We start from the raw sequence: 24302 nt of genomic DNA on the forward strand, positions 1-24302 counted from the left end.
TGACCATATCGTACCTGCATTTAAATTCCAATTTAACAAAGACACAACACAGGTTTATTTTCCATTTAGCATGTATTTATATTTTATTATTTGCCAAATACACTTAAAACTATTTAATTTTTTGTATAGAGATCAGCACATCACCACGTCATCGATTCTTTAGATTGGACTTTATTAATTAGTGGTATATCATATATATATACATATCATACTTTTTTATTTTATAAATATATTTTTTAATGCAACACTATTTACTATGAACACATCAAATATTCATTAAGCTTGGTTTACGAATTTCACCACCAGACTTTCATCATCAGAATTGCATCAAAATTGTATAAATATTGGGTATATCGAAAATACTCAGAACTTAAATGAGATCACCAATTTTTAGGTGGTATTCAAATATTTTGGATATTTGTATCACATTTCTAATGGGCGTTTTATGTACGAAAACATAGATTCACATTAGAGTTCCACAGGACTGTATTCTTATGAAAACAATACCAAATAGAAATATTCATCTTTCAATTTGATTTTCCATACACAAAATTTCATAGGGTACCAAGGTGTTTTGGGCCGATTTCTTGCGAAATCATATCAGGGGGTGCACTTATTCATAAAATAGGTGTGATCATAGATCTCATGGGTTCCTGGGACTTTTAAACACGAAAACAAAAAATTAAGTATGTACATATATACACTTGAGTTTTCATTTTTGCATCAACTTTATCACAACGCAGCTCAACGACTGAGGCATCAAATCTTTGTACATATCTCGTTTATAGCTTTTGCAGTTCCTCCCTCAGAAACTGGAGAACCGGTTGGGGGCAGGGAAGTGAGTCACATATTATATATACTATATATATTATATATATTATATAAATAAGTCACATAATATATGTACATTGGTCGGGGGGTATGGGCAACTTATATAAGGCGATCGGAATGGGGGATTTGGGGCGGGCACAATATCTTCACATAGTTTAATATATATTATATATATATATGAAATGCGATTGTTATATATCAGAGCGCGAATCTCTGGCACTGGGCTTGACTTTGCTTTCTTTTTTTTTCATACTTTCTGGGTTGAATGTATTTTGATCTCTTGTGAACACACGTTGCGAAAAAACGCTCCGATTTGTTCGGCCGATGTCGCCAAATGAAAGCCCCACGTACGTGAGATAGTGCCCCCAAGTGCTCCACAAAGTTTTGGCGCAAAAGCTCAAAGCTTTCGTTAACTTGATAATGAGCCAATGTCGGAGAAAAACTGAGAGAGCGAGTAGGGTTGTCAGTGCGATATGGTTTTAAACCGATCGCAAGCTTTGTTGAGTCCAAACTCACCACATTGCAAAACCGATTTGGGTTCGGATCAACCGCCTGTATTCCATTTGTTTGCTTTCGTCCAAGGTACAGCGCGAATTTTGTAGGAACTCCTTAGCGTTGTAGTTAATTTTATTAAGTGTAAGTTTGGGGCCACAGTTCTTGAAGATATCAAAACTATTTAGCTATTAAGATAACTTTAGAGTATATTTTAAGTATATTTATTTGCTATAGCAAGCATAGCAAATGAATGCAAATAACTTAATTACTGCTAGATACCACAGATGACCTTAAGATTAGGCAAATTCTGGGTGTTTCGGCAATATCGTTGCCATCCTGCCCAGTGGCGAAAACCATCCGTGGTTTGGATGCGCTTGGCGCAAGTGGCTGACTCCCTTAGATTTTCCTCCAGAAAATCTACAAATAGATGTTCAACTTGAATGGAATAATGCGATTTCCAGGAGGAGCCTTCAAACCTTCGCACTTGGCATTGCAGATGCCGCCACGTCTTCCCTCCTGACAAAACCGGCCATTGATTTGGAACAACCCATAGTTGCGAGATCCATTCGGATTGGTGGCGATCCTGCCGGTATCCAAATCACTTTCGTGCTCCAGCAAACAAATCCCTTAAATGGGCGAAATCATAAGTCACAGAAGATCACTGGCCACCCCCATTTAGATCATTGATATATCTACATTGGTTACACCCACTCACAATTGGAGAGCAGACTGCGTTCGAAGCCATGCTGGTCGAGCAGCTTGCGTGCCAGTTCACAGCGCAAGAAGTGCTTGGCGGAAACCAAGACGGAGTCGCCGGCCAGCAGCAGGAGCAATCCCAATCCCAGCCAGAACCACGATCCGAACAGCGCAGCTCTCATATTGCGACTGCTTGGCGATGGCACCTGTGGCAGCGTCGTAGAATCGAGTGACCTTGGCCAAATGCCTCCGGGAAATGGGATAAGATGGAATGGGATGGGATGGCATCCAATGGGGTCAGATGGAAGGCAGATAGTGGAGACCCGGTGGCAGATAAGCTGATGCTTGATCCCATTCCCTTACTGAAAGGGAGCTCTCGCTTTTGGGTTATTAAAATCACCAGCGACTGCTGTTTGCGTTCATAAATCGTTTCTCTCTTTAATATACATAGAGTCCATGGTTGGTTAGTTATCATAATTAAATCGATAGTTAAGCCTAGGTCACAAGATAAACTGTGTGTGTATAATTATTTATTTTTCGCTATTGTATAAATCTCTCTCCTCTTGCCAATTCTTTCGCTACGTAGGTCCAAAACATTTACTCCTTGACTGAACTTGTAAATATCTACGTGGGCGGTATGTATATGGGCCCGTTATATAGTGTATATATATTAAATATATATATAGTATGTGTACATAAGTTAAGTTACTGCAAAGTTAAATATATTGGCAGAAGCGAGCAATTGGTTTTTTATTTCATTCGTATTCGTTATAATAACTTATGAACATCAGCAAATAGTTTCTCTCTTGGTTTTCCCCTCACGTTTTCTTCTTCTTCTTCGTGCTTTTGCGTTTTTAGTTATCCATTCCGTGTTGATTTCCTTTCGGGCCTTTCAGCGAATTTTCCCCCATGTTTCTGATGTGGGTAGTTTTAAGTAACATTCTGTCGTAGTTATGGGCAATGTTGGTACCAAAAAAACTTACAGCTAGTAAAACATGATAATTTCCCTTCAGTGTCTTTTCGTTAACTACTAAAGAACAAGTACATGTAAAACGAGAACACAAAAGCCAAACTCCTGAGAACTACAATTTAAAATGAGTGCGTGCGTTTCTTCCGTCGTTTTGTTTAACTAACTAAAGCTTGTTCCAAAAAAAAAATAACGAAAGTGTACAACTAATTTTGAGTGGGAGAAACCAAATGCATTTGGCATGTGTGAGTATCTGCCTTCTCTTTCTCCGGCACTCTGTCTGTCTCTGTCTCTATCTCTATATCCGTCTCTGTCTCAAATCTAGGATTCCAATGGTTCATCTTCTTTGCCTCGCATCCTCAGTCCCGCTTATAGCATGACCTAGTCCCTAGTATATGCGTTCGTAGAAGAGCAGATAGGCCTGGGCCTTCAGAGCCGTATCCTCGCTGACCTCCTGAACACGCGAGTCGGACACGTAATACCATTTGCCAGGCGGCGCATGCACGTTAGCGGCCTCCTCCTGCTGCTGCTGCTGCGACTGCTGCGGCAGCTGCTCCTCGAGCGGCGTGGCTGGGGCATGGCTCTCGTCGGAGGTGGACGAGTTGCTGCTGGAGTTGCTGAAGTCATCGCTGTCGTCCATCGCCTTCAGGTGCAGTTCACGCGCCTTCTCCTTGGCAAGCAGCTCCTCCAGTTTCTTCAGCTGATCATCGTCCTGGTCCAGTTCCGCTTTACTGCCGTGCGGCAGGAACTTCCAGCGTTTGTCGTCCGGCGTCACCTTTGGCCGCACCTTCACATACGCCGTGTAGTGGCCACCATACATGCCACCCGAGTGCTCCACCACGCCGTACAGCGCGTACAACAGCTTCTTCTGCTTGCGATCAATGTTAGGCAAATTCTTCACCTTGGAGCCACAGAAGGCGGCAATGTCCAGCAAATTGGGATAGCTAACCGGGCGCGTCAGCTTGCGGAAGACGCAGCGCGGCCCCAGCTGGAAGCGTTTCAGGTGCAGAATGAGCACCGCTGGCGGACTGGAGACCAACAGCTGCTTCGTTGCATTGGTGTTTACCGACTTGGCCTTCGGATCGCTGCCGTTAATGCGCTGCGTGCAGCTGTCGCATCCCACCTTGTTCTGCCCCGTCATCAGTTCGACAGCGGTGAAATTGTTCAGGCAGGACTGCACCGAGCACTCTCCATCCTCGCACTGGTAACGCGGCGCTATCGTGGTGCTCCAGTCCGAGTAGCTCTGCGTGCGCACTCGCTTCGCACGGGCCTGGGCTTGCGCCAAGGCTTGGGCCTGGCTCTGGGCCTGGACCTGTGCCTGTGCCTGGGCCTGGTTAGCAGTCTTCGCTGGCTGCGCTATCGCCTTGGCTTCTCTAGCTTCGCCAGCTGTGCCATTGGATGCACCCTGCTCAGCTTCCACTGAGATCTGGCGGATCAGCGAGGCGCCTTTCTCTGAAAGTCCAGCACTGACCAGGCTCGCTGGCGCGGAGGCATCCTCCAGGACGCCAGATCCGGAACCAGAGTTGTTGTTACCTGTGGCATTCGTGCTGGTGCTGCTGTTGGTTGCTGTGGGTGCTGGACTGGTGGCGATTCCCGAGTCTGCAAGCGTATGAAAGCAAATACGACGAGTCAGTATATTATAAAAGGCAATTGTTCAACTTTCGCACAGCAATGCTAATCACGAACAGTGTTTTGTATAAACCAAATCAACTTGCATGCGAATGCAATCTTTATAATTACAAAAGCAAACTCAAGTATATACATATTAAGTTAATCTTGAGAACTACATATGTATGCATAAAGTATGGGCTATTGCAAAGTACTTCGGTTTAGAGGTCATAATTAAATAATGAAATGTAACACACTCCTTCCACTCACCATTCTCGTCCTCTTCGAGCGAATCCTTGTCCATGTGCTCCGGCGTGTCGTCGCGCTTCTCGCCCAGCTGCTGGGCATTTCCATTGCTGTCCGTGTAGAACTTGGAGGGAGCTGTCAAAGATGCCGAACTGCTCGACACATTGGTAGCGGACGGCGGGGCTGTGTCCTCAACCAGATTGTCCTCAACATCGGCATCGGAGTGCTCCGAAGTAGTCACGCTGGACGAGGTGGAGTCCTCGGTCTGGACCTTGGGCTGTTCGGGGCCATCGTTAGCTTGGCCATCGCCGGCACCGAGGGAAGCCAGTGGAGCAGCGTTTGGTTCTCCGGACTCGGCCAATTCATTTCCATTTCCGCTGTCATTCCCGTTCAGCTTATGGCTTAACTTCTGGGCCTGCTTGTGGCGCTGGTGCTTGGCCGCCCGCTTTGCTTTACGCTCGCGCTCCTTCTCCTTCTTCACCTGCGATTTGGATGGGCCCAGGGATCCCTCCTCGCCAGCGTGCAGGAAGAAGGACGTAGATGAGGCTGTAAAGTTGACGCTTCCATCCGTAAACTTGGTGTTTATCGTCGGCTGACTGGAGGTCTGGGTGACGCTGGAGCTGCCGGGCGCTGGACTGAGCTCAGGACTTGGCTTTCGGCGCTGCGGCGGCTGTGGCTTCTCTACGGCCACGGGCAGCGACATGTCCAGAAAGTACTCGTGCCGCGAGGAAACGCTGTGACAGTCCTGGCAGGTGAGCGTTGACACGAGGAAGCCACGGAATACCTGCTCCGGGCGCAGGATGCGGTCTCCTGCTTGGTTGCCATAGATCTTGCACTTCTGTCGCATCTCCTCTGACACACTATTGACATCTTGATCCTTGTAGCCAAGGTTCTGCAGAATCACACGCTGGTAGCGCTTTAGATCCTCGTTCCGCACGCTCTCCAGCAGCTGGCGCAGCAGTTCGTGAGCATCATGCTGATCGCCGCCCGTAAACTGTGGACATTTCATGCACAACCTGTCGAAGAGTTTGCTGGGCGTAAATACACAACCGCCCGCCTGCAGTTCCTCAAGGGCATTAGCTAACGCGGCGGTGAGTCCGCCCCAAGAGGAGAGGGTACCCTTGATCATGGGCAGCTCAATGTCTCCTTTGTCCTTTATGTTGAAGGTTCCTCCAGGTAAGACAAATCTGTAGAAAGAAGTACACATCAAATATAATTGCTTTACATACACATTAGCTATGAACTTACTCTTCCCCGGGCTCCGCCAGTTCTCTTAGCACGCTAAGTAGGAACGGCGTCTGGGCGAGGCACTGCATCACCGCATTAAAGAAGCAAGTATTGCCCAGGTTGGTCAATCCTCGCACGCGCGGCAGCCGGTCCATTTCGATACGCGGCGTTTCCAGGGTCAAGACTCGCCTGTCCCCAGTGTCGCCATTGGTGGTGGCCGAGTACTGACCAATTCTCTTTGCCATGCCCGGCACACTCGTCAGCGAGTCTGAGGGCGATTGCCCGGAACTAGGCGGTGGTGGTGGCATCGGTATGGCCACCTGGCTGCTTCGAGATCCTCCGCCGGCGCCCATCGCCAGAGCCCCTCCTCCGCCGGAGTCGTCAAATGATCCGCCAGTCATTGGCACGATCGGTGTGAGGTGCTCCAGCGTGGATTTAATCTTCTGCTCGATGTAGCTAATCGTGGGCGGACTGGGCGTGACCGTGGCAGTGGGCGGCTTCTGGGCCAACTTCTTGACCAGCTCCACGCACTCCAGCAGGTTCTTGCGCAGATTGGAGCAGATCTTCATGTCGCACTCATAACACCAAATGTCGAAGGAGCGCGTATTCATGGCGAGGGCATGCGAGTCCGAATGAGGTGTCTGAAATACCCATATGGAGTATCAATGTAAAACGTTGAAATCTTTTGCAACTGGCGTGACTAAAGTTCAATGGAGTGCTTGGATCCCTGCTCACCTGGTAATGTTCTAAGGCGTGCTTGTGGCGTGCCCTCCCGCACAGCTGGCTGCCGCACTTGAGGCACAGCCACAGGGTGCTGTCGAACTCGAAGTCTGCGGGATCTCCGCCTGAACCGCCAGCTCCTTCTCCCGATTCCGATCCCGCTCCGCTGCCCACTGTCTTGCCCAGCTTCTGGCACTGACTGCACTCGTAGAGCAGCCCCGTGGACTTCAGTAGACGCCTTAGACGGGCAGCATCCACCGCCTTTTTGATGTGCTGACAGCTGGCGGTGGTGGGCGTGGCGCCATCCACCTGTCCGGCGGAGCCGAGTGCGTTCCGATGGTGCAGCTCCTCATCGCCGGAATCCGTTGAGCTCTCGTGGTCGTGACTGTCCGCCTGACGCTTTTTCACCATGGCGAGCACCTTTTTGGCCTTGGCCTCCTTGTGGACGCGCTCTGCAGGAAATATGAAGCGTTGCAATCAGATGGATTTGGAATTGTATGGAATGCAAGGGATATGGACACTCGCTGCTTGCTTCTAATTGGGCAATCAAGTTGGATAACTGGCAGCGACTGTGATTTCGATTGGAACTCGCACCAACTGACTGACATTATTTGCTTTGTTTGCTTTGTTGTCTTTCGTCACGTTTGGAATTGTGACCCAGGATTTGAGGTTAAGTTCGTCGCCCCGCTGCCAGTCAACGATATTGAGCGCCCCCGCTAGCCCCGCCCCCACGGTTGTGTGGCCATCCAAACATATATGTATTACCCTTTTTGGGTGATTTCATGGGAATCCAAAGGACTCCGCACTCACACACACGCAAACGGACACACAAACACGAACTAAGATAACCCACTCATGCACAGCAGCCACTGGCTTTGCGCGAAATCTTCAGAATACGCGTATTACCTTAAATGTACTCGCTGCGAGATCCGTTGCACATGAGCATACAACATATATGTTTTACAGCACTCCAATGCGTTTTTTATTCGTATATGCGTAAATAGAAAACGTGAGCGACGTGACCAAGTGTGACCGTTGCTTATTTTGGTCGAAACACCCGTGTGGCCAAATTGAGCCGTTGTCAGAATCTCCATAACGTTTTCGAAATACAAGTTATTATTCAATATATCTTTAAACCTTGGACTTAAGTATTAGTAAGCTGTTCCGACGAATTCGTCAAACAAAAAACTACGATTAATTTTCACAGAATTTGGTTTCAATATGTTTGAATGCCCCAAAAATATGGTCTCGAAATATCGCATAATGTGCAACAATTATGCGCAGTAGGTGGCAGCGCCGCCAGAGCTGAGTTGCCCGGCCTCAATCGATACCTATCGACAAGCGTGAGCAGCCCTGTCTGTGCATGTGCTGCCATTCGATTCGATGACCAGCACTCGGTACACACGTTTTTTGGCTCTGTACAAACAATTCGGGTGCAATTTCAACTAAGAAGTGTTTTTTTCTTTTTTTTTTGTGCACGGCGCTTGCAAGTCGGACATTTGACTGCCGCGAGTGCGCGTGATTAAGCAGGCAGCTCCGATTGCCAGAGTTTCGCGAAGGGATGGCAACACTGCCGCACGCCGGCCATGTTATTGTGATTTGTAAAAGGTGGAACGTAGACACGTGTTTAATTCGTGCAGCTCCGTAGCGTTGAGAAAACGACAATAAATCGCCAGTAAATAATCAAAAACAATACCCAACACGCGTGTGCGGTAGATAGCATTGAAATCACCCAAAGATAGTGAACAAAATAAGTTACCCAAGCGGTTCCCAAAGGTAAGAAATCGCAGCACGCGGAACATAACCTAGTACAAAAAAGTGCGTGTGTGTGTTTGCCAAAACAGAGAGATGAGATGGAAAATGGTGTCATGTTCTGTTCTGTGCGGATTTGTTCCACTGTCCGTGTGTTCAGCTATATTCGCACATCATTCCCTGTTCCTCTGCCAACTTTTCACTACCCTTTTTTGTCAGCTTTTTGTTCAGTGTATGGCTTTGCCGATGTGGTTGTTGTCGTTGTTCCGGCAAAGTGACAGTGGGTGGCTATGGAAAAAATTGGAGTTCAAATCGGCGATTACACAATGCCAACACTCACACACACCCGCACGCACACAAACTCATGCTCAGCATAAGTGCGTCTGTGTGTTACAGCTTTCACCGTTAATTTTGGGTTTTTTAGCCTAAAAGAGAGCAAAGGCGACAAGGAGCTGCCACTCCCACAAAATCTATTGCGTCTATGTATATATGTATACAAAGAGGTATTTCCCCCGATTATACAATCCCCGCCCATTTTTGGCCACCATATGATCGGAAACCACGTTGCCAAGATTATAACAATGTGGACTTTTTTTTTCGGCTAGCTGGCAATGTGGTTGCACCTGACTTGTTGTTGTTTTGGTGCTGTGCTCTCTTTTGGCCTGCCTCTCTGTGTCGCTCTTGCCTGTTCGGAGTTTTAAAGTGGGAATTTCAAATTTTTAGGCTGTTGCTTCACCTCCCAGTTCGTCGGCTTCCTCTTCTTCTTCTTTCGGCCGCACGGGTATTCGAGTTTGGAGCAACAACAATGTGCAAGTTCAAAGTCAAAAAATAACAAATAACCAAAAGGCATACACAAAACATGCCTAAACATGTTTGTTTGCATACCGAGACACGCACAGACACACACGCACATCAATATTCATGTGTAAACAAGCTTACAGCGAAGGAAATAAAAAAATAAAGCTAAAAGACCATCGCGAAGTTGTTGTGCCCTTGTATTACATTTTGTCGTTTAAATCCCAGGGTTGATAACAAATATACTAAAACTACACAGTTCACCCTTATATTATGCATTTATTTATTTATTATGTATTTTATTCAAAGAGTTGCAAGCTTAGGCAACAAGTTGACATACTGCCTGCAAAGGGTATAAAATTTAATCTGAAAAAATTCCCGTAACCCGGTTTCGACGATTAGGAAATGCCACAGCTGTCTGCCCAGTTGCCCTTCCATAGGCATTTTATAGCACCCCACTGGCCCCTTATACCCGCCTCCCCCCTACACACACCCACAAACCGGTGATCTGTCGCTATACATAAATAAATACATGCATATATGTATACATATATGTATATGTATGTATGTACGTATGTAGTTTTGTTGCTTTCCGATAGAGCTTATCATCTGTCCACTGTGCAACCGAGGACCTTTGGGCCCTAACAAAGTGACGATATTGACGGAGGGAAAACTCAGTACAGTGGGGGAAATCAGTTCTTACTTCCTGTAATTATTTAAGTAGTATGAATATAGGTATAATCGTATGATTAGGGCGTATAATTAACACGCAAAGATCACTAACTCTGAAGTGCGTATAATTTGAACCACTGTTCAGTATGACTAGCACTTTTTGAGCCCACTGTGCGGCAATGTTGACGAAATTTGAATGGTTTGTAAAACGCATTTTAATGGATTTTAAATAACGGTTTTCGAATTTCTTTGTTCTTATGAGCCCGCCACTCTCTCTTCATCTCCCCGCCTCTCTGTCTCTTTCCCGCTTGGAGGGATGTGTGAGTGTGTGGGTGGAAAGGGGCGCTAAAAAAAACTTTTGCCACCACGCATCCTCTCTTTTTTGCGGGGAGTGGTGGGGGCCGCAGATGCGGAAGAGCGAATGGAGTGAAGAGCGGAGAATCGGTGGTGCCGAAATAAAAAAAATAAAATAATAAAAATAAAAAGCCAGAGGAATTGGCAATTAGAAGGCGGGCAAAGTAGTTTCCCTTCATATATCAAGCAGTCGATATCTCGAATCTCTCGAAGAATTTCGCCGGCATTTCGAAAACGAAATAAAAATAAACATAAACTCCAAAAAATAAGCCGAAGCGAATTGGTTCCATAAAACGAAAAAAAAAAGAAAAATAAAAACGAAACCGGAAGAAGCAACGAATCAGTTTTATCCTAGTAGTGATTTACAAAGACACATTTATTTAGTGAAGAGGTGAAGAATTTCTGGCAAAGCTGTTGTTTTCGTAACTTTTAGTTTTGTTTTGTAATGATTTCGTAACATTTGCCATTGGCATACGTAAACGTAACGGTTTCTTCTTGCGTCTCTCTTCTGTTCTTCCGTTCTTTGCCGCCGCTCTTTGGCGTTCTTGCGCACGCGCTCTTTGCATGCGATCTTTTGCTCCATCTCTCTCGCTCTCTCCCGTTGCGTTTTTCCCTTCCGCGTGGCATTCAAAAATCGCTTTTCACCTTTTTCGTTCGCTTCTCTCTCCCTTTCTCTTTCTCTCTCGGCATTTGTGTTGTTGTCTTTATTTACGTATTTATTTGTTGCTATTAATACGCAAAAGTTCAGAAAGGAAAAAACCAAAATCAAACACACTGGCAAACACACACACACGCACACTTATGCAAACGAGCACATGCACGCGGGTCTCGTGATTCGTAAAACCAATTCAAAACCTTTTTATAGGTTTTTCAAATATATATTTGTAGTTTTTATTTTAAAACAATATTCAAGTGGATGGTTTTAGCAACTTCTTCAAAATGGATTAAAATAATTAATTCCTTCACTTATTTAAAAGCAAATTCAAAGCACTTCATTCAAATCTTAAAAGTATTCGACACATATTGTCGAATTGCATATTGTGTACCATTTCTTATCTTGTGTCATGACAAGCTTTTTAAGTAATTATATACGACGCTACTTGATTTGTAAATTGTTGCCCTGATAAGAGCTCACACATATTTTCCAATAGTAAATTTAATAACAAACCTTAACTCGTTTAAATATTGCACATATAAAAACTAATTTATTTTTGTCAAAATATTAGCGTAATCAAAGTAACACATGAATAGTAATTCATCTTGTTTATGTGACAGTTCACTTTAGTATACTTTTAAGATCGCACAAACTAACGTAACTTCTCCCTTTCAGATCCTTCAATATTCAGCGAAAATGGTATCCGGTCGTCCTCTACTCTACCTCTCACTGCCCGGTGTAGCATTTATACTCGGCGTCTTTTGGTTTCGGCGTAGAAATAAAAATCGTTTAGACAAGCCCGACGACGAGGACTCATCGGCCATTAACGACTCGTCGATTGAGCCCACTGTGCAGGCGCGCAAGGCCAACGGTGTCCTGCAGAATGGTAAACTGCCGCAGCAGCCGGCCAGCAAGTCGATGAACATCAATGGAACTATAGTCAACGGAAGCGGGAGCGGAAACGGAAGTAGCAGTGACGAGAAGGATAGTCCCACAACCATGTTGTATGGTAAATCAGCACCAATCAAAATACAGAGCAATGGACGCACTTCAAATGGCAAGCATCAGCAGCAGATCGATTCCGAAATGCTGAAGTCAAAGATACAGGACGCCGAGCACAAGAAACTCTGCTCGATAGACGAGGATTTCGAAAATCTATCGTCGCCACGTGATTTACCCGATTCGGTAAACACACGCGTATCCTTCCACAATCGTAAGGCTAGCCAAAAGACGGTGGAACCGGTGGTGATCAAGGCCACACGCACACCCAAGATATCGCCAGAGAACTCCTTCCTGGATACCAACTACACCACCAAGGAGTGCGAGCAGAACAACAACTGTGAGCCCAAGGAGAAGGCTTCCAAGGAGGAGTCCTCCAAGAAGGAGGCTGATCAGGAGGAGCTCGACCAGGATGAGGAGCAGACGGTGCTCAAGGAGGAAGTGGTGGATAGCAATGGCAACCAGAAGCGCAATGTGGATGCGGCCAGTCCATCGCTGAGCATTTGCAGCGTGCAATCGGGCGATTCTGGCAAAGGATCCAGCTTGCCGCGTTCGGAGGCGACACGCGTGAAGACCAGCTACGAGTTCCTCTTCCCCATTAGCCTGATTGGTCACCTGTACGGCCGCAAGCGGGCGTTTATTAACCAAATCAAGGCCAAAACCCTAGCCAGTGTGGCTTTAAGTAAGAATCCCTACTCGGGTAAGGTGCGCATCTGCACCATTGAGGGAACGGAGAGCGAGATTGATGCCGCCCTGGCCATGATCCGTCAACGTTTGCCGGCCAAGCGGTATCCGAACTTCACCATGCAACGCATCCACTTTGCGCTTCCCCAGACCATAGTTCCTCTTTCGAACGAAACCCTCTACAATCTACAAGTGAGTGGTGATGGTGTGACGATGACAATGGTAACGATGCCGCCGACACGACATGGCTATAGCTGATTAGATGTCTAATTAGCTGACTTGATTTGATGATTTTATGGTAGTATTCCTTTCGTTGAATACGCAGAGACTATTTCTAACTCTCTAAGTGGTTAACACTGCTGTTCGTGTCGTGTCGGCGCAATCGAAAGGCTTCGATTTCGAGTCCCCATCCATCCATTCATCCATATATCTCTAATGCCTTGGCTAACTCCTCCTCCGCAGCTGAAACTGATCGAGGGCATCAACAACGATGTGGTGGTGAGTGCGGTGCTTTCTGGATCGCATGTTTTCATCCAGCATCCGCTGCATCCCTCGCATCCATCGTTGCCTATGCTGCAGAAGCAGCTGTACGATAGCTACTCCACCATGGAGGCGCCCTTGCTGCCCAGTTTGGAGGTCAGTGCCGTGTGCGTGATACCCATTAATGGGGTGTGGTATCGCGTCCAGATTGTGGACACAGATCCCGAGGACGAGGAGCGTTGTCTGGTCAAGTTCCTCGATTTCGGTGGCTACATGAATGTCGGCTTCAGCACACTGCGACAGATCCGCACCGATTTCATGAATGTGCCCTTCCAGGCCACCGAATGCATCCTGTCCAACATTGAGCCCATCGGTAAGTGTGTGTGTGGGCTTTATATCCATATACTGTGTACTTATTCCATGATTCTTCATTTTCCACGCAGGTGGCACCTGGTCCATCGAGGCGGCCGAAATCCTTAACCAACTTACCAAAGGCATTGTCTTGCAAGCACAAGTCGCCGGCTACAATAGTCACAACATACCAGAAATCTATTTATTCGCATCCCTAGGTCCCAATGTGAGTATTAGCTCCCGATTAGAGAGAGACAGAGTGATTATAAGGAGCAAGATAGCTGATGACAGTGCGTGACATAATGGCAAAACAGTTTCGATCTGTTGCTTGCTTACAAAACTATCAACACTTTCAAGCTACCCATTAGCCATTTTTTTTTTAAATTTGTAAAAATAAGTTACCCTTTTAAAAACAAGCACACCTTTTCTGAAACAGAACATTTCTAACTCTTGTTTCTAATTGCAGAATGTAATCTTTATCAATAAGGAACTGGTCGCCAGAAACCTCGCAAAGTGGGTGGAGATGCGTGACTAACGGCCTTAGTGAACAACTCAACTAGCAACCAAGAACTATAAGAAAACTTAAAAGCAAACTTAAACAACAATCACTCAAACCCAAATCAAGCAACTTGGCAGTGCAACAAAGGAATGCTTGAGTCTTGCGCGGACTCGGATCAAGGATTTCGTATGCAGCTTTTGCAGTTAGCATGTAGCACATAGCATATAGCAATTGACCGATTCCAAAAGAACTGGCAAATGCAGAGGCCCCCAAAACAAAGAAAGATTGTGACTGAGCCTAGAGAGAGCCCCTTAATCATTACATAACAAACAACATCCACACGCAAGATACACACACGCATATATGAGTAAGAGCACCTAACACCTCACTAACCCACACATATTACACAACAAGGCAAACGTTTGTTTGTTGACTGCCCAGGATTGGATACCAAAATGGGGGGACGATCAGCTAGGTTATGATTTGTGACCACATGGCACCACATGGGCGGGCGGGCATCCTACGGATCGGATAGAGCTGTCGGACTTGAGAGCGAACCGCTTAAGATATTACCATACTCAGTTTATAAGTAGGCATTACTACCTAGTGTAAATAGTTTTTATAACGTTAACAAAATGCAAAAACAAAAACAAAAATACACTAATTAAACCTAACTAAAATATCAAGCGTTCATCAGATATAAAGAAAAACGACAAAAACAAACAACTAAATATATCTCTGGGTAAGAATGAAAGGAAAAAACCTGACATCATTTTAGTTTTATGCTGCTATTTGCTGAGATCTGTAAATATTATATTAGGCTTTTTTAAACATCTGATAATATCTGACCGACCACTTCATATATTTACCATGCATCATATATTTTTTTGTTAATTTGTATTCATATACTTAAACTACTCAACCGCGAAAAGTACAAGATTACTTCGAACAGCTGAAAGTTGGAGATCAAAAGAAGATGAAGCAGTTAGGAGCGAAAAAGGAAGGAAGTTAGAGGAGCAGCAACCACTCGCCTCACCTCACCACACCCGCACTAAAGCCACAGAATGCCTAACAAAGAAAAAAACCATTTAAAAGCCGACAAGTGACGTTACAAATTCTAATTAACTATATATGCGTGTGTGCCATTGTTAGTCAACAAACAAACATAAAACATAACAAACAAAACAAACAATCCAAAAAAAAAAACAGAAAAACCTTGAATGCATCAAGAAATGGATACTTTTCCCCCAAACCCATTGTAAATAAAATCCATTTTGACAGACAAAGTAATGCAAAAAAAAAAGAAAAAAAGAAATGAGAAACAATGATTGTTGCTACCAAAACTAGCCTATTGAAAAGAAGGAGTGAAAACCTCTAAATGCCTTTCTTTCAAACTTCTTTTGTATATGCAAGAGGTACTTTCTTAAAACGACAAGAAGCAAGCTAATTGCTGCAAACTTATCGCTTAAAGCTACCAATTCTGGGTGTCTAGCCTAGCAGCAACTTTAGCTAGAGTTGTTCTAAGTGTAGCACAGCCACAACAACATCAACCAACAACACATCGATAACACAATAACACACTAACCAACCAACCAACCAACCAACCAACCAACCAACCAATCAAGAAACCAACCGTGTTAATCATATTTATTTTTGTTGAGAAGAATTAGAGTTTTATTTTAAATGTATTTTACATTGACAAACGATCGGCAGCAACGAAAATACTATAAATTTATAAATCGTTTTATAAAGATTTCAGGTTAAATCATTATTCAGCTTAATAGTCGTCGTCATCGTTCTCATGTCGTCATCGTCATAATTAAATTACTTAGATAATATAAAGTACAAGTGATGATCCACACAATATCTATCTATTTGGTCAACATGAAAGACTTGGAGTGTTTTTCTTCTTCTACGGTAGTTTACAAATATTATAGTTAACGCTATCATTATACCATTATTATTATTATTACTACAATTATTTTTTTTGCTGTTTGTTTTTAGATCTTTCTTGTGTAATTATTTTATCATTTACTTGATAATTAAAAGTAGTTCATTCTTATTGTTATCCTAAACTAAAACATTGACTTGATCAACTTTTGGAGAGGCCACGGAGGTTTCTGGCGAGGGGGTCTCGAGCCCCCACACCGCCCCCTCCTGCTGCCTTCCACACTGTAGTGCAAATTCGTTTAATGGATCCTCGTTTTAATGTCGCCTTTTTGAAAATTCGGTTGAAAGAGAACTACATTTTAGCCTATGGAACACTAAATTACTAATTATTGGTTACTTTTAAATGGAGCATTAGACTAGATGAGAGTAGAACTTCAGTTTGTGTGCGCCAGAGTTGTCAACGTTCTCGGTGTTTTTTATCGAATTCATTGTAGATTTGTCACTTGTACAATTGTTGATAAACTGATAACTGATTTACTGACATAGAGATAATGCAAACACAACAGACATGATGTAGAGCACATATTGAAACTAATCTTAGTCGATAGCGAGAAGAGAAGAGTGTCCTCCCTCAAAGATCATCGTATGTGTGTGGTACTTCTATTTTTTTCTTATCTAGTAATGCTGAGAGACGAAGAGTTACGAATAAGATTTAATTTATAGACGCATTCAAGTGAGAATAATTTACAAATCTAGTTATTAACTAAATATAATGCAAGTACATTAAAATAAAACATTATTGAAACAGAATAAACCGGGCTTATAATTCAATTTTCTTTCAGCCTGCATCGCAGTGGGGGAATCATCCCAGGAAGTGGCATATCGGGTGCGAGATATCGCCATTTTTATGGACCTGCAAGCTAAACGTGCCATCTAATTTTATAATTTATGTACTTACCCGTTTCAAGGGCTCTTATCCAAAAAGCGGGATTGACGTGATCGCCGCGCGATAAGGGAGTCGAAGTCATCATCCTGCTAGCCACAGACCGATATGGTTTGCGATCCCCCCAATAATGTCGATTTCCAATTTCCAATTCCCATGATTCAATGCAATCGATCAAAGGAACCCTTGATTGCCGCACTATTCTGTCTTGGATAAAAAACGATTGCGATATCAAAGTTGAAGCTGAAGACGAACTGAACTCTGCGTCAGAGATTTGCCTAAACTGTGAAACTGGTCAGGAGCGGTATTTGGTCTTCAGTCTTCGGTCGTAGGATTGTAAAAAACTTGAATTGGCCAATGACTGGAATTCTTCTGAATCTATATGTGCTGCCCTAATTACCCCGGCGATTATCGATTCCTAATTGGTTTTGTCTGCGGTTCTGTTTTCGTTTTCGTTTCCTTTTCATTTGATTGGTCATTTCGGGGTGATTTCTTCGCCGGTCTAATCTTTGTGGAAACTGTCCAGTCACGGCCGGCTCGGATAAGTTCATAAAGTGCTTTTACTGTGTCTGGGTCTGCGGGTCCGTCTATCTGGAGGTATTTACTACTGCTGACCATTTTCAGTTTATACCCGCCTGCCGGCTTTTATCGAAGTCCAAGTGTGTCCCCTATAGCGCCGTACAGTGGACCCCACCTACGTTGGCTTGGGTTGATAAATCCAGGTATGCCCACAGCTAGTATATATCTATATCTACCTATCGGGGTATCTGCTGTCCTATCAACGATCTTCGTGTGTTAATCAGCAAACAGCTCGCATTCGGGGTTTCCTTACACGCAGAGAAATGACAAAGAGGAAAGATCACTTCATAAATTTATCACCAGCGGCTTTTCAAGTAACATGGAATTCCCAGCTTATCTCATAGGTAATTTGAATGGAACGCTAGCAGATAATTCCGCAATGGAAAACATTTACCTAATGACTTATTTACTCGCATTATGACACCACTTTGAGCAACAAACATGGACGCTTTTGGCTCATTGGATGTTCGTTACCATCTTGAAGTTAATTTTTTTCGAGTGTGGACTAGATTTTTGGGTACACACCGTGCGGATGGGATGTCTTCAGCTGTTCGGTGGATACTTCCTTATCCGAAACGCCAAGAACCGCCAAGAACCGCCAAGAACCACGATCGCCCAACGAAGTGCAGCCGAAGTTTTCCAGCTAATCGAGTCAGGTACAGGTACTGGCGCAGATTTTCTCTATAAAGCACGGAGCTATATATGTGTGTGAATAATTTCACGCTTATTACCTGCTTACCTGAGCGCTGGCAAAACGCTGCTTGACTTTGGCGGTTCTTAAAGCGGCCGGCACTCGCAATATTCTCAGTTCCAGCCGCGGCATTCACGGCACCACAAGCGCGCCTCCAGCACCGCCAGAAGCCGAAGTCGAAGTCCAAGTCCAAAAGCCCAAAACCGAAACTATTACTGAAAACTAAAACCCTGAAACTGCAGTTGAGGCTACCAAGCGTAACCGTAACCAAGGGCTGGCCAATGCAATGTGCTAATTACTATTTAAAAAAAAATAACTGCAATTAAACGAGCAAAACGCGAGTAACTGTTGCCATTTACCGGGAAAATTAACAAGTGGATACAAAAATGGAATTGAAAGGAGTTCAGCCATCGAATGGCAGCGCCAATGGAAATGGAACCACCAATGCTGCATCAACGGAAGTAAGTGTCGAACCCAAAAAAATCCAAAAAATCAGGAAGCTAATAATATTCCTAATGGAATTGCTTTCGAGTGGCACTTGAAAAACTCAAGTGGCCAGTGATTCAGATTAGAAACAGCGTTCATCAACTAAGTAAGTTTAGTGCATTAAGTATACGCCGCTTGGTACAAGAAAGTTGTACGAAATACTCGTGGTAGCGAACCAGTTTATAAAACTTCAATGGACTTTCAACCGCAATTATGCTTTGATTGGCCCTTCTTCCTAGCCGTCCTTGCAATTCACTCAGTGTGGGCTTTACGATCGCCAAATGACTTTATGATCATTGTGATCATTAAGGCTGTTAGACTTTAATTGCAGCCTAATCGACCGACAAACGAATATGCGATTTACGGTCTACGCTCTACGGTCTACGGTCCACCCCAATGTGGGGTGAAAGACTTTGTCAGCCGGTTACTCCATGCATATCTTATATGTATCATAAATGTCGAGCTGTAGAGCTATTTTGAGCTTTAGGGTTGAACCAAAATCGTTAGTTTATCTGTTTGCAATCAGCGAAAGCTATACTATATATTCGCTATATGGCCGAAGAGCTGGAAACCAGTTTTCACTGCAGCAGCCATAAACATATGACGAACCTATATTATATAGACGAGTGCTCTGTGGAGTGACAAGTTCACTTCCCCGCCAGCTATTATATATTACAGCATTTCCCAGAAAGTGCATTGTAAAAAGATACGAAGATACAGCCATATAAAATTGGTTCTTTCGAGAGTTTCTATAAATATATCTTCAACTATATATCCATAATGGGTACAGGTAATCCCCCTTAGACTTGTTTGCATGCTAAATGCAGATGCTGCATAGATCGTTAAAGTTTATACTGATGGTGGATTTAAATGGCAGGGTTTTCCCTGGCGGGAAGCCCCCCACAAAGTGACATTGATAATCCAGACAATACAAAACAAAGCCTCATTAAAGTGCGGTCAGCATTGGTTTTATTGATGGCCAATTATGGCGATTCCCAAGTTAGAATTTTTCCCAGCGTGCAGACAGAAAAAACCCCACAATTATGCACTATACAACAAAAAATTGCACTTTACTTTGGTTCAACAGCCTGCTGGTGAACCATTGTATATTTTCAAATGGAATGGTAGTTGGAGAATTGTAACGGCTTGGGCTTTGCCTTTGCAGATAAATTTGGATAAGCAAACAGTTGGGTTTCGGCTATTTCATAGATACTCGTACCGCTGTGGCGGAGACATATCTATGATGATGCAGTTTCTTTGCCATTTACCAACGTAATTGCCCTGGCTTATCACCCTGTACCGCCCTGCCCCGCCCACTCGCCCAGTCTGCCAGCTGAGTTATTGTTTTATTTAAACAGCTTTTTTCCCGAATAAACAAATATGTAAGCGGCAAAACAGTTCCCGCGTTTCCAGCTCTGTGATAAAAAACAAAAAAAAAAATACAATGGCCCAGCTACTCAACTGTGGCTGCCGTGCAAATAGATGGAAATAGATTTCGCCAAATGGCAATCATATTATTACAAATAATAATAGTAATGTTCAAACTCCATAATGTCGTGGTGTAGGCCACGAAATAATTTGTATACACCAACTGTTCTGCAACTTTTAAATTGAAATGAAAAGCAAAACCAAAAAAAAACTTTCTAACATGTTATGGATGTTCTTACCCTTGAAAATAAGTGATTTTGTTTTATATCCCCACGTTACAATTACCAACGACAGATGTTTTCACGAACACAAGTAATTTGTGCAAAAATTTTCCAATTTAGATATTGGAATTGTGACTCAGTCATTGACTAGAATTAATTATATAATTGACACGCTAATTCATTTTAATAATTTTGTAGTTTGATTTTAAGATAAGACATGCATTCGCTGAATGTGAATGAATTTTGCCGGGGAACTTTTCAAAGTGATGGATGCACTAGACAAGTTTAGCTTTTATCGCAATCGAGTGGGCGTTGTATTAATAGAATTTAGCTAAAGTAATTGCCGGAAAAAAACCCCTATGACTATTTTAAATCCATTTTAAAATGCATTCAATTTGCTAAGCAAATGATTTAGCTAAATAGCTTAGGGAATGATTCCTCGATCGCTGAATGGTTGGGCATCATGAAATGAATACATAAAATAGTACTTAGCTGCTCTGCTCATAATAGCGAATCAGCGAATCGATAAGCCGGGCGCCTTTCTTGAGTGCGTACTTCAAATGTGATTCTAATCTAATCATAATCATAATTGGGCCCACTAAGATAAATATTCCAAATTGGTCACATATATGCACATATCAGGCGAAGTCTGGTGGCGCATTAGTTTCACAAGTCTGCCTTCACATGGGTTATCTGCAATTGGATCTGCAAATGCCGCACGCATGACCGGATCGTGTTTGCCCAAGACAAAGTCGCAGACTCGTGCACTTGATGGATGCACAAATATTTGGTCATGTGTCTGCTTTTAAATCTTGTATTCCCCGAATTTGAGATACCACTCTTGTCGCGCGGCACGTATGTATTTGCTCATCAACATTTGGAAATCTTGCTACATTGCAGAAAGCAGATACCGAAAAGCAGACGGCGGAGCGCACCAATTGGGGCAATGGATTGGAGTTCCTCATGTCCTGCATATCGGTGTCCGTGGGATTGGGCAACGTCTGGAGGTTCCCATTCACCGCCTATGAGAATGGTGGTGGCGCCTTCCTCATACCCTACATCATAGTGCTCTTCTTGATCGGTAGGCATTGGATGGTGATCTCATATCATTTGATTTCAAAATCGATTTGGTTGCGGCATAATTCTAGGCAAACCCATGTACTATTTGGAGATGATCATGGGCCAGTTCACGAGCCAGGGAACGGTGAAGATCTGGTCGGTGGTGCCGGGATTCGTGGGCGTGGGTTATGGCCAGGCCTTCGGCACCATCTGCATCATCTCGTACTACTCCTCGCTGCTGGCCCTGACCCTCTATTACCTCTTTGTGTCCTTCCAATCGGAGTTGCCCTGGTCCTATTGCCGCGATGAGTGGACCAACTGCGTGAACTCTAGGCCGCAGGAGTATGTGGACAATCTGCTAACCGGCGTCTCCTTGGCCAACGAATCGGCCAGGAATCTGAGCGGCATTGGCTTTGTGGCCAACGATGAGACAGAGAAACTGCAAAGCAGCTCCGAACTCTATTTCCTGTAAGTACAGCAATTATCATAGCATTTAGCACACACTAGAACTTATTATTGTATGACACGGAATTGACAACAAATTGAATTATTTCCCCTCTCTGATTGATTTGTGTTCACTAAGCTAGCTAAGCTAGTTGTTTTCATTAACAACTTTTTCGAGTCACAGCAGTAAGAAATTCTAACGATGCTTTTTCATTATTTATTTGGTTTTCTTTTGTCGCTTATGTGCCAAAAGCAAATTAACTAGAATTTAGCCAATAAATTTGTCAATCTCTGAAAAATATCAACACTGTCTTCAACTTACAAAACCACTTGCAGTAATGTTGTGATCAAGGAGAAGCTGGACATCTCGGACGGCGTGGGTGATCCCGATTGGAAGCTGACACTGGCCCTATTTGTCGCCTGGGTGGTCATCTTCCTGGTGATCATGCGTGGTGTGAAGAGTTCCGGCAAGGCGGCCTACTTCCTGGCCCTGTTCCCGTACGTGGTGCTCTTCGTTCTGCTGATTCGGGCCGTTACCTTGGAGGGAGCACGCGATGGCATCCTCTTCTTCCTGGAGCCACAGTGGGGTGAACTCTTGAATCCCACCGTTTGGAAGGAGGCCGTGGTGCAGTGCTTCTTCTCGCTGGCCGTGGGTTCCGGACCGATCATCATGTTCGCCTCCTACAATCGATTCGATCATGGAATCTACAGGGATGCCATGATCGTGACCACGCTGGATACGTTGACTAGCCTCCTGGGTGGCATTACGATATTTGCGATATTGGGCAATCTGGCGCACAATTTGCAGATCGAGAACATCCGCGATGTGGTGCGCAGTGGCACGGGATTGGCGTTCATCTCGTATCCGGATGCCATATCAAAGTTCCAGGCGGTGCCGCAGCTGTTCTCCGTTCTGTTCTTCTTCATGCTGTTCGTCCTGGGCATAGGATCCATTGTGGCCCTGCAGAGCACCATTGTCACCATCATTTGCGATCAGTTCAAGGGATTGAAGTACTGGAAGGTGGCGCTGATCACCTCGGCGTGTGGATTCCTCATGGGATTGGTCTACGTTACGCCGGTGCGTTGGGTTTTGAAGTCCCAGAAGTGAATTTTTTTTATTTTTAACTATCACAACTTTTTTGCCATTTTGCAGGGCGGTCAGTGGATCCTCACTTTGGTGGACTTTTATGGCGGTACCTATGTGGTCTTCATCCTGGCTATTTTCGAACTTGCTGGCATCGTGTGGGTTTATGGTGAGTGGTAATATTATATTATATAACTAAACCCAGTGCAGCTGACATATGACAATACCTGCAGGTCTGCAAAACTTCTGCGATGACATCGAGTTCATGTGCAATCGCCGTGTTTCATTGTACTGGCGTATGTGCTGGTCCTTCTTTACGCCCGTCATGATGATCATTATATTCATCTACTCGATGGCCACCATCGAACCGATCAAATATAGCGAACTCTACTTCCCCGAAGCCGCCAACAGTGAGTAGCGTTTCCAAATACTCGTATACTTGATTTTGGCCTAATTACCAACGTTTTTGTGCACACTTCAGTTGCTGGCTGGCTGCTGTTCGCCATCGGAGCTGCCCAGTTTCCACTGTGGGGTCTTTGGTATGCCTCTACCCATCCTCAAGGCACTTACTGGAAGGTAATGACTTGCATCCCTTTTATCTGTTTCATTGATGTATAAACTATACTCTATACTCTCTACCAACAGTCGCTGAAGGCCTCGTTGAAGCCCAGCGATCGATGGGGTCCTGCCAATCCGGAAACCAGGCGCGAATGGGTGATCTTCAAGAATCAGAAGGCCGCCCAAAGAGCCACCCAGAAGAGTACGTCCAAACTGGGTTTCTTCTGGCGGAAATTGACCAATTTCTGCGGCAGCAACAAGTAAACGAGCGGGTAGCAGAGGTGGGGATATCGCGGGGATATCAGAGATTACGATTAACCATAACCACTTGTTATTTATGTACGCCATTGTCAGCCTCTATGAAGCCATCACAAATGCGAAGCAATCCTTCGACCGAATATATCGCATCTATCAGTAAATAAATACACTTTTTTTTATTTTTGTTATTTCACGTACAAACTTCATTTATAAATGTGATAATATTGAGCAGAAAAAGAAAAATAAATTATTGTTATCAAAGAATGTGCACTCGTGTTTTCATTCCATGTCGCTAATGTGTTTATTTTACTTTTGACTTGCCTTGTTCTCAGTGTAATTCGATGATGTTTATGCGATGATTACGTAGCCGCCCCATTCGCCAATTAAATGTAGGCACATGGTAATTACATTTTATTTTTATTTCATTTTTATTCACTTTTTGTTTGTTTTTCTCTCATACAAAGCCCTTTATTATTGTTAAAATTTCAATTATTCTCTTTGGTTTCTTTATTAATTAATAATTTACAGTTTTATGAGTTTTCTTTCCTATTTCCCCTCGACTTCCATTGACCTCTAACTTTAAGTGGTTCTTCTTGTTACTTTTCGCTTTCTTGGGGATTGTACATTATA

At 44.1% G+C, this 24302-nt stretch overlaps 4 protein-coding genes and 1 long non-coding RNA gene across 6 annotated transcripts; 2 read left to right on the forward strand and 3 right to left on the reverse strand.

Moving 5' to 3' along the window:
- Window positions 1–1514: 1514 nt before the first annotated feature.
- Window positions 1515–2226, reverse strand: LOC6524147 (lysozyme). Of its 2 annotated transcripts, none has more exons than XM_002099974.4 (3): window positions 2042–2226; window positions 1803–1952; window positions 1515–1743 (listed from the first exon to the last, which is right to left on the reverse strand). In XM_002099974.4, exons 1-3 carry the CDS (start codon window positions 2202–2204, stop codon window positions 1598–1600), a joined length of 459 nt encoding a protein of 152 aa, XP_002100010.1. In that variant the 5' UTR covers window positions 2205–2226; the 3' UTR covers window positions 1515–1597. The 2 variants fall into 2 exon arrangements, with proteins under 2 accessions (XP_002100010.1, XP_039229893.1); XM_039373959.2 differs by having other exon boundaries at window positions 2038–2200.
- Window positions 2227–2434: 208 nt separating this feature from the next.
- LOC6524148 (ubiquitin carboxyl-terminal hydrolase 16) lies at window positions 2435–7853 on the reverse strand. Its single transcript, XM_002099975.4, has 5 exons — window positions 7697–7853; window positions 6806–7242; window positions 6092–6711; window positions 4868–6030; window positions 2435–4588 (listed from the first exon to the last, which is right to left on the reverse strand). The coding sequence occupies exons 2-5, from the start codon at window positions 7199–7201 to the stop codon at window positions 3378–3380; spliced, it is 3390 nt and encodes a 1129-aa protein (XP_002100011.2). The 5' UTR covers window positions 7202–7242; window positions 7697–7853; the 3' UTR covers window positions 2435–3377.
- Window positions 7854–8177: 324 nt separating this feature from the next.
- On the forward strand, window positions 8178–14754 carry LOC6524149 (A-kinase anchor protein 1, mitochondrial). The gene is made up of 5 exons (XM_002099976.4): window positions 8178–8566; window positions 11694–12893; window positions 13164–13554; window positions 13625–13758; window positions 13999–14754. The coding sequence occupies exons 2-5, from the start codon at window positions 11715–11717 to the stop codon at window positions 14065–14067; spliced, it is 1773 nt and encodes a 590-aa protein (XP_002100012.1). The 5' UTR covers window positions 8178–8566; window positions 11694–11714; the 3' UTR covers window positions 14068–14754.
- LOC120321454 lies at window positions 14348–18302 on the reverse strand. Its single transcript, XR_005561058.2, has 2 exons — window positions 18183–18302; window positions 14348–18124 (listed from the first exon to the last, which is right to left on the reverse strand). It is a non-coding gene; the product is annotated as an uncharacterized LOC120321454 (long non-coding RNA).
- Window positions 18256–23936, forward strand: LOC6524150 (sodium-dependent nutrient amino acid transporter 1). The gene is made up of 8 exons (XM_002099977.4): window positions 18256–18595; window positions 21170–21350; window positions 21418–21796; window positions 22109–22850; window positions 22926–23025; window positions 23090–23266; window positions 23338–23432; window positions 23502–23936. The coding sequence occupies exons 1-8, from the start codon at window positions 18521–18523 to the stop codon at window positions 23676–23678; spliced, it is 1926 nt and encodes a 641-aa protein (XP_002100013.1). The 5' UTR covers window positions 18256–18520; the 3' UTR covers window positions 23679–23936.
- Window positions 23937–24302: the final 366 nt, after the last annotated feature.

This window comes from Drosophila yakuba, chromosome X (genome assembly GCF_016746365.2).
Source record: "Drosophila yakuba strain Tai18E2 chromosome X, Prin_Dyak_Tai18E2_2.1, whole genome shotgun sequence".
In the NCBI taxonomy this organism is placed as follows: Eukaryota; Metazoa; Arthropoda; class Insecta; order Diptera; family Drosophilidae; genus Drosophila; species Drosophila yakuba.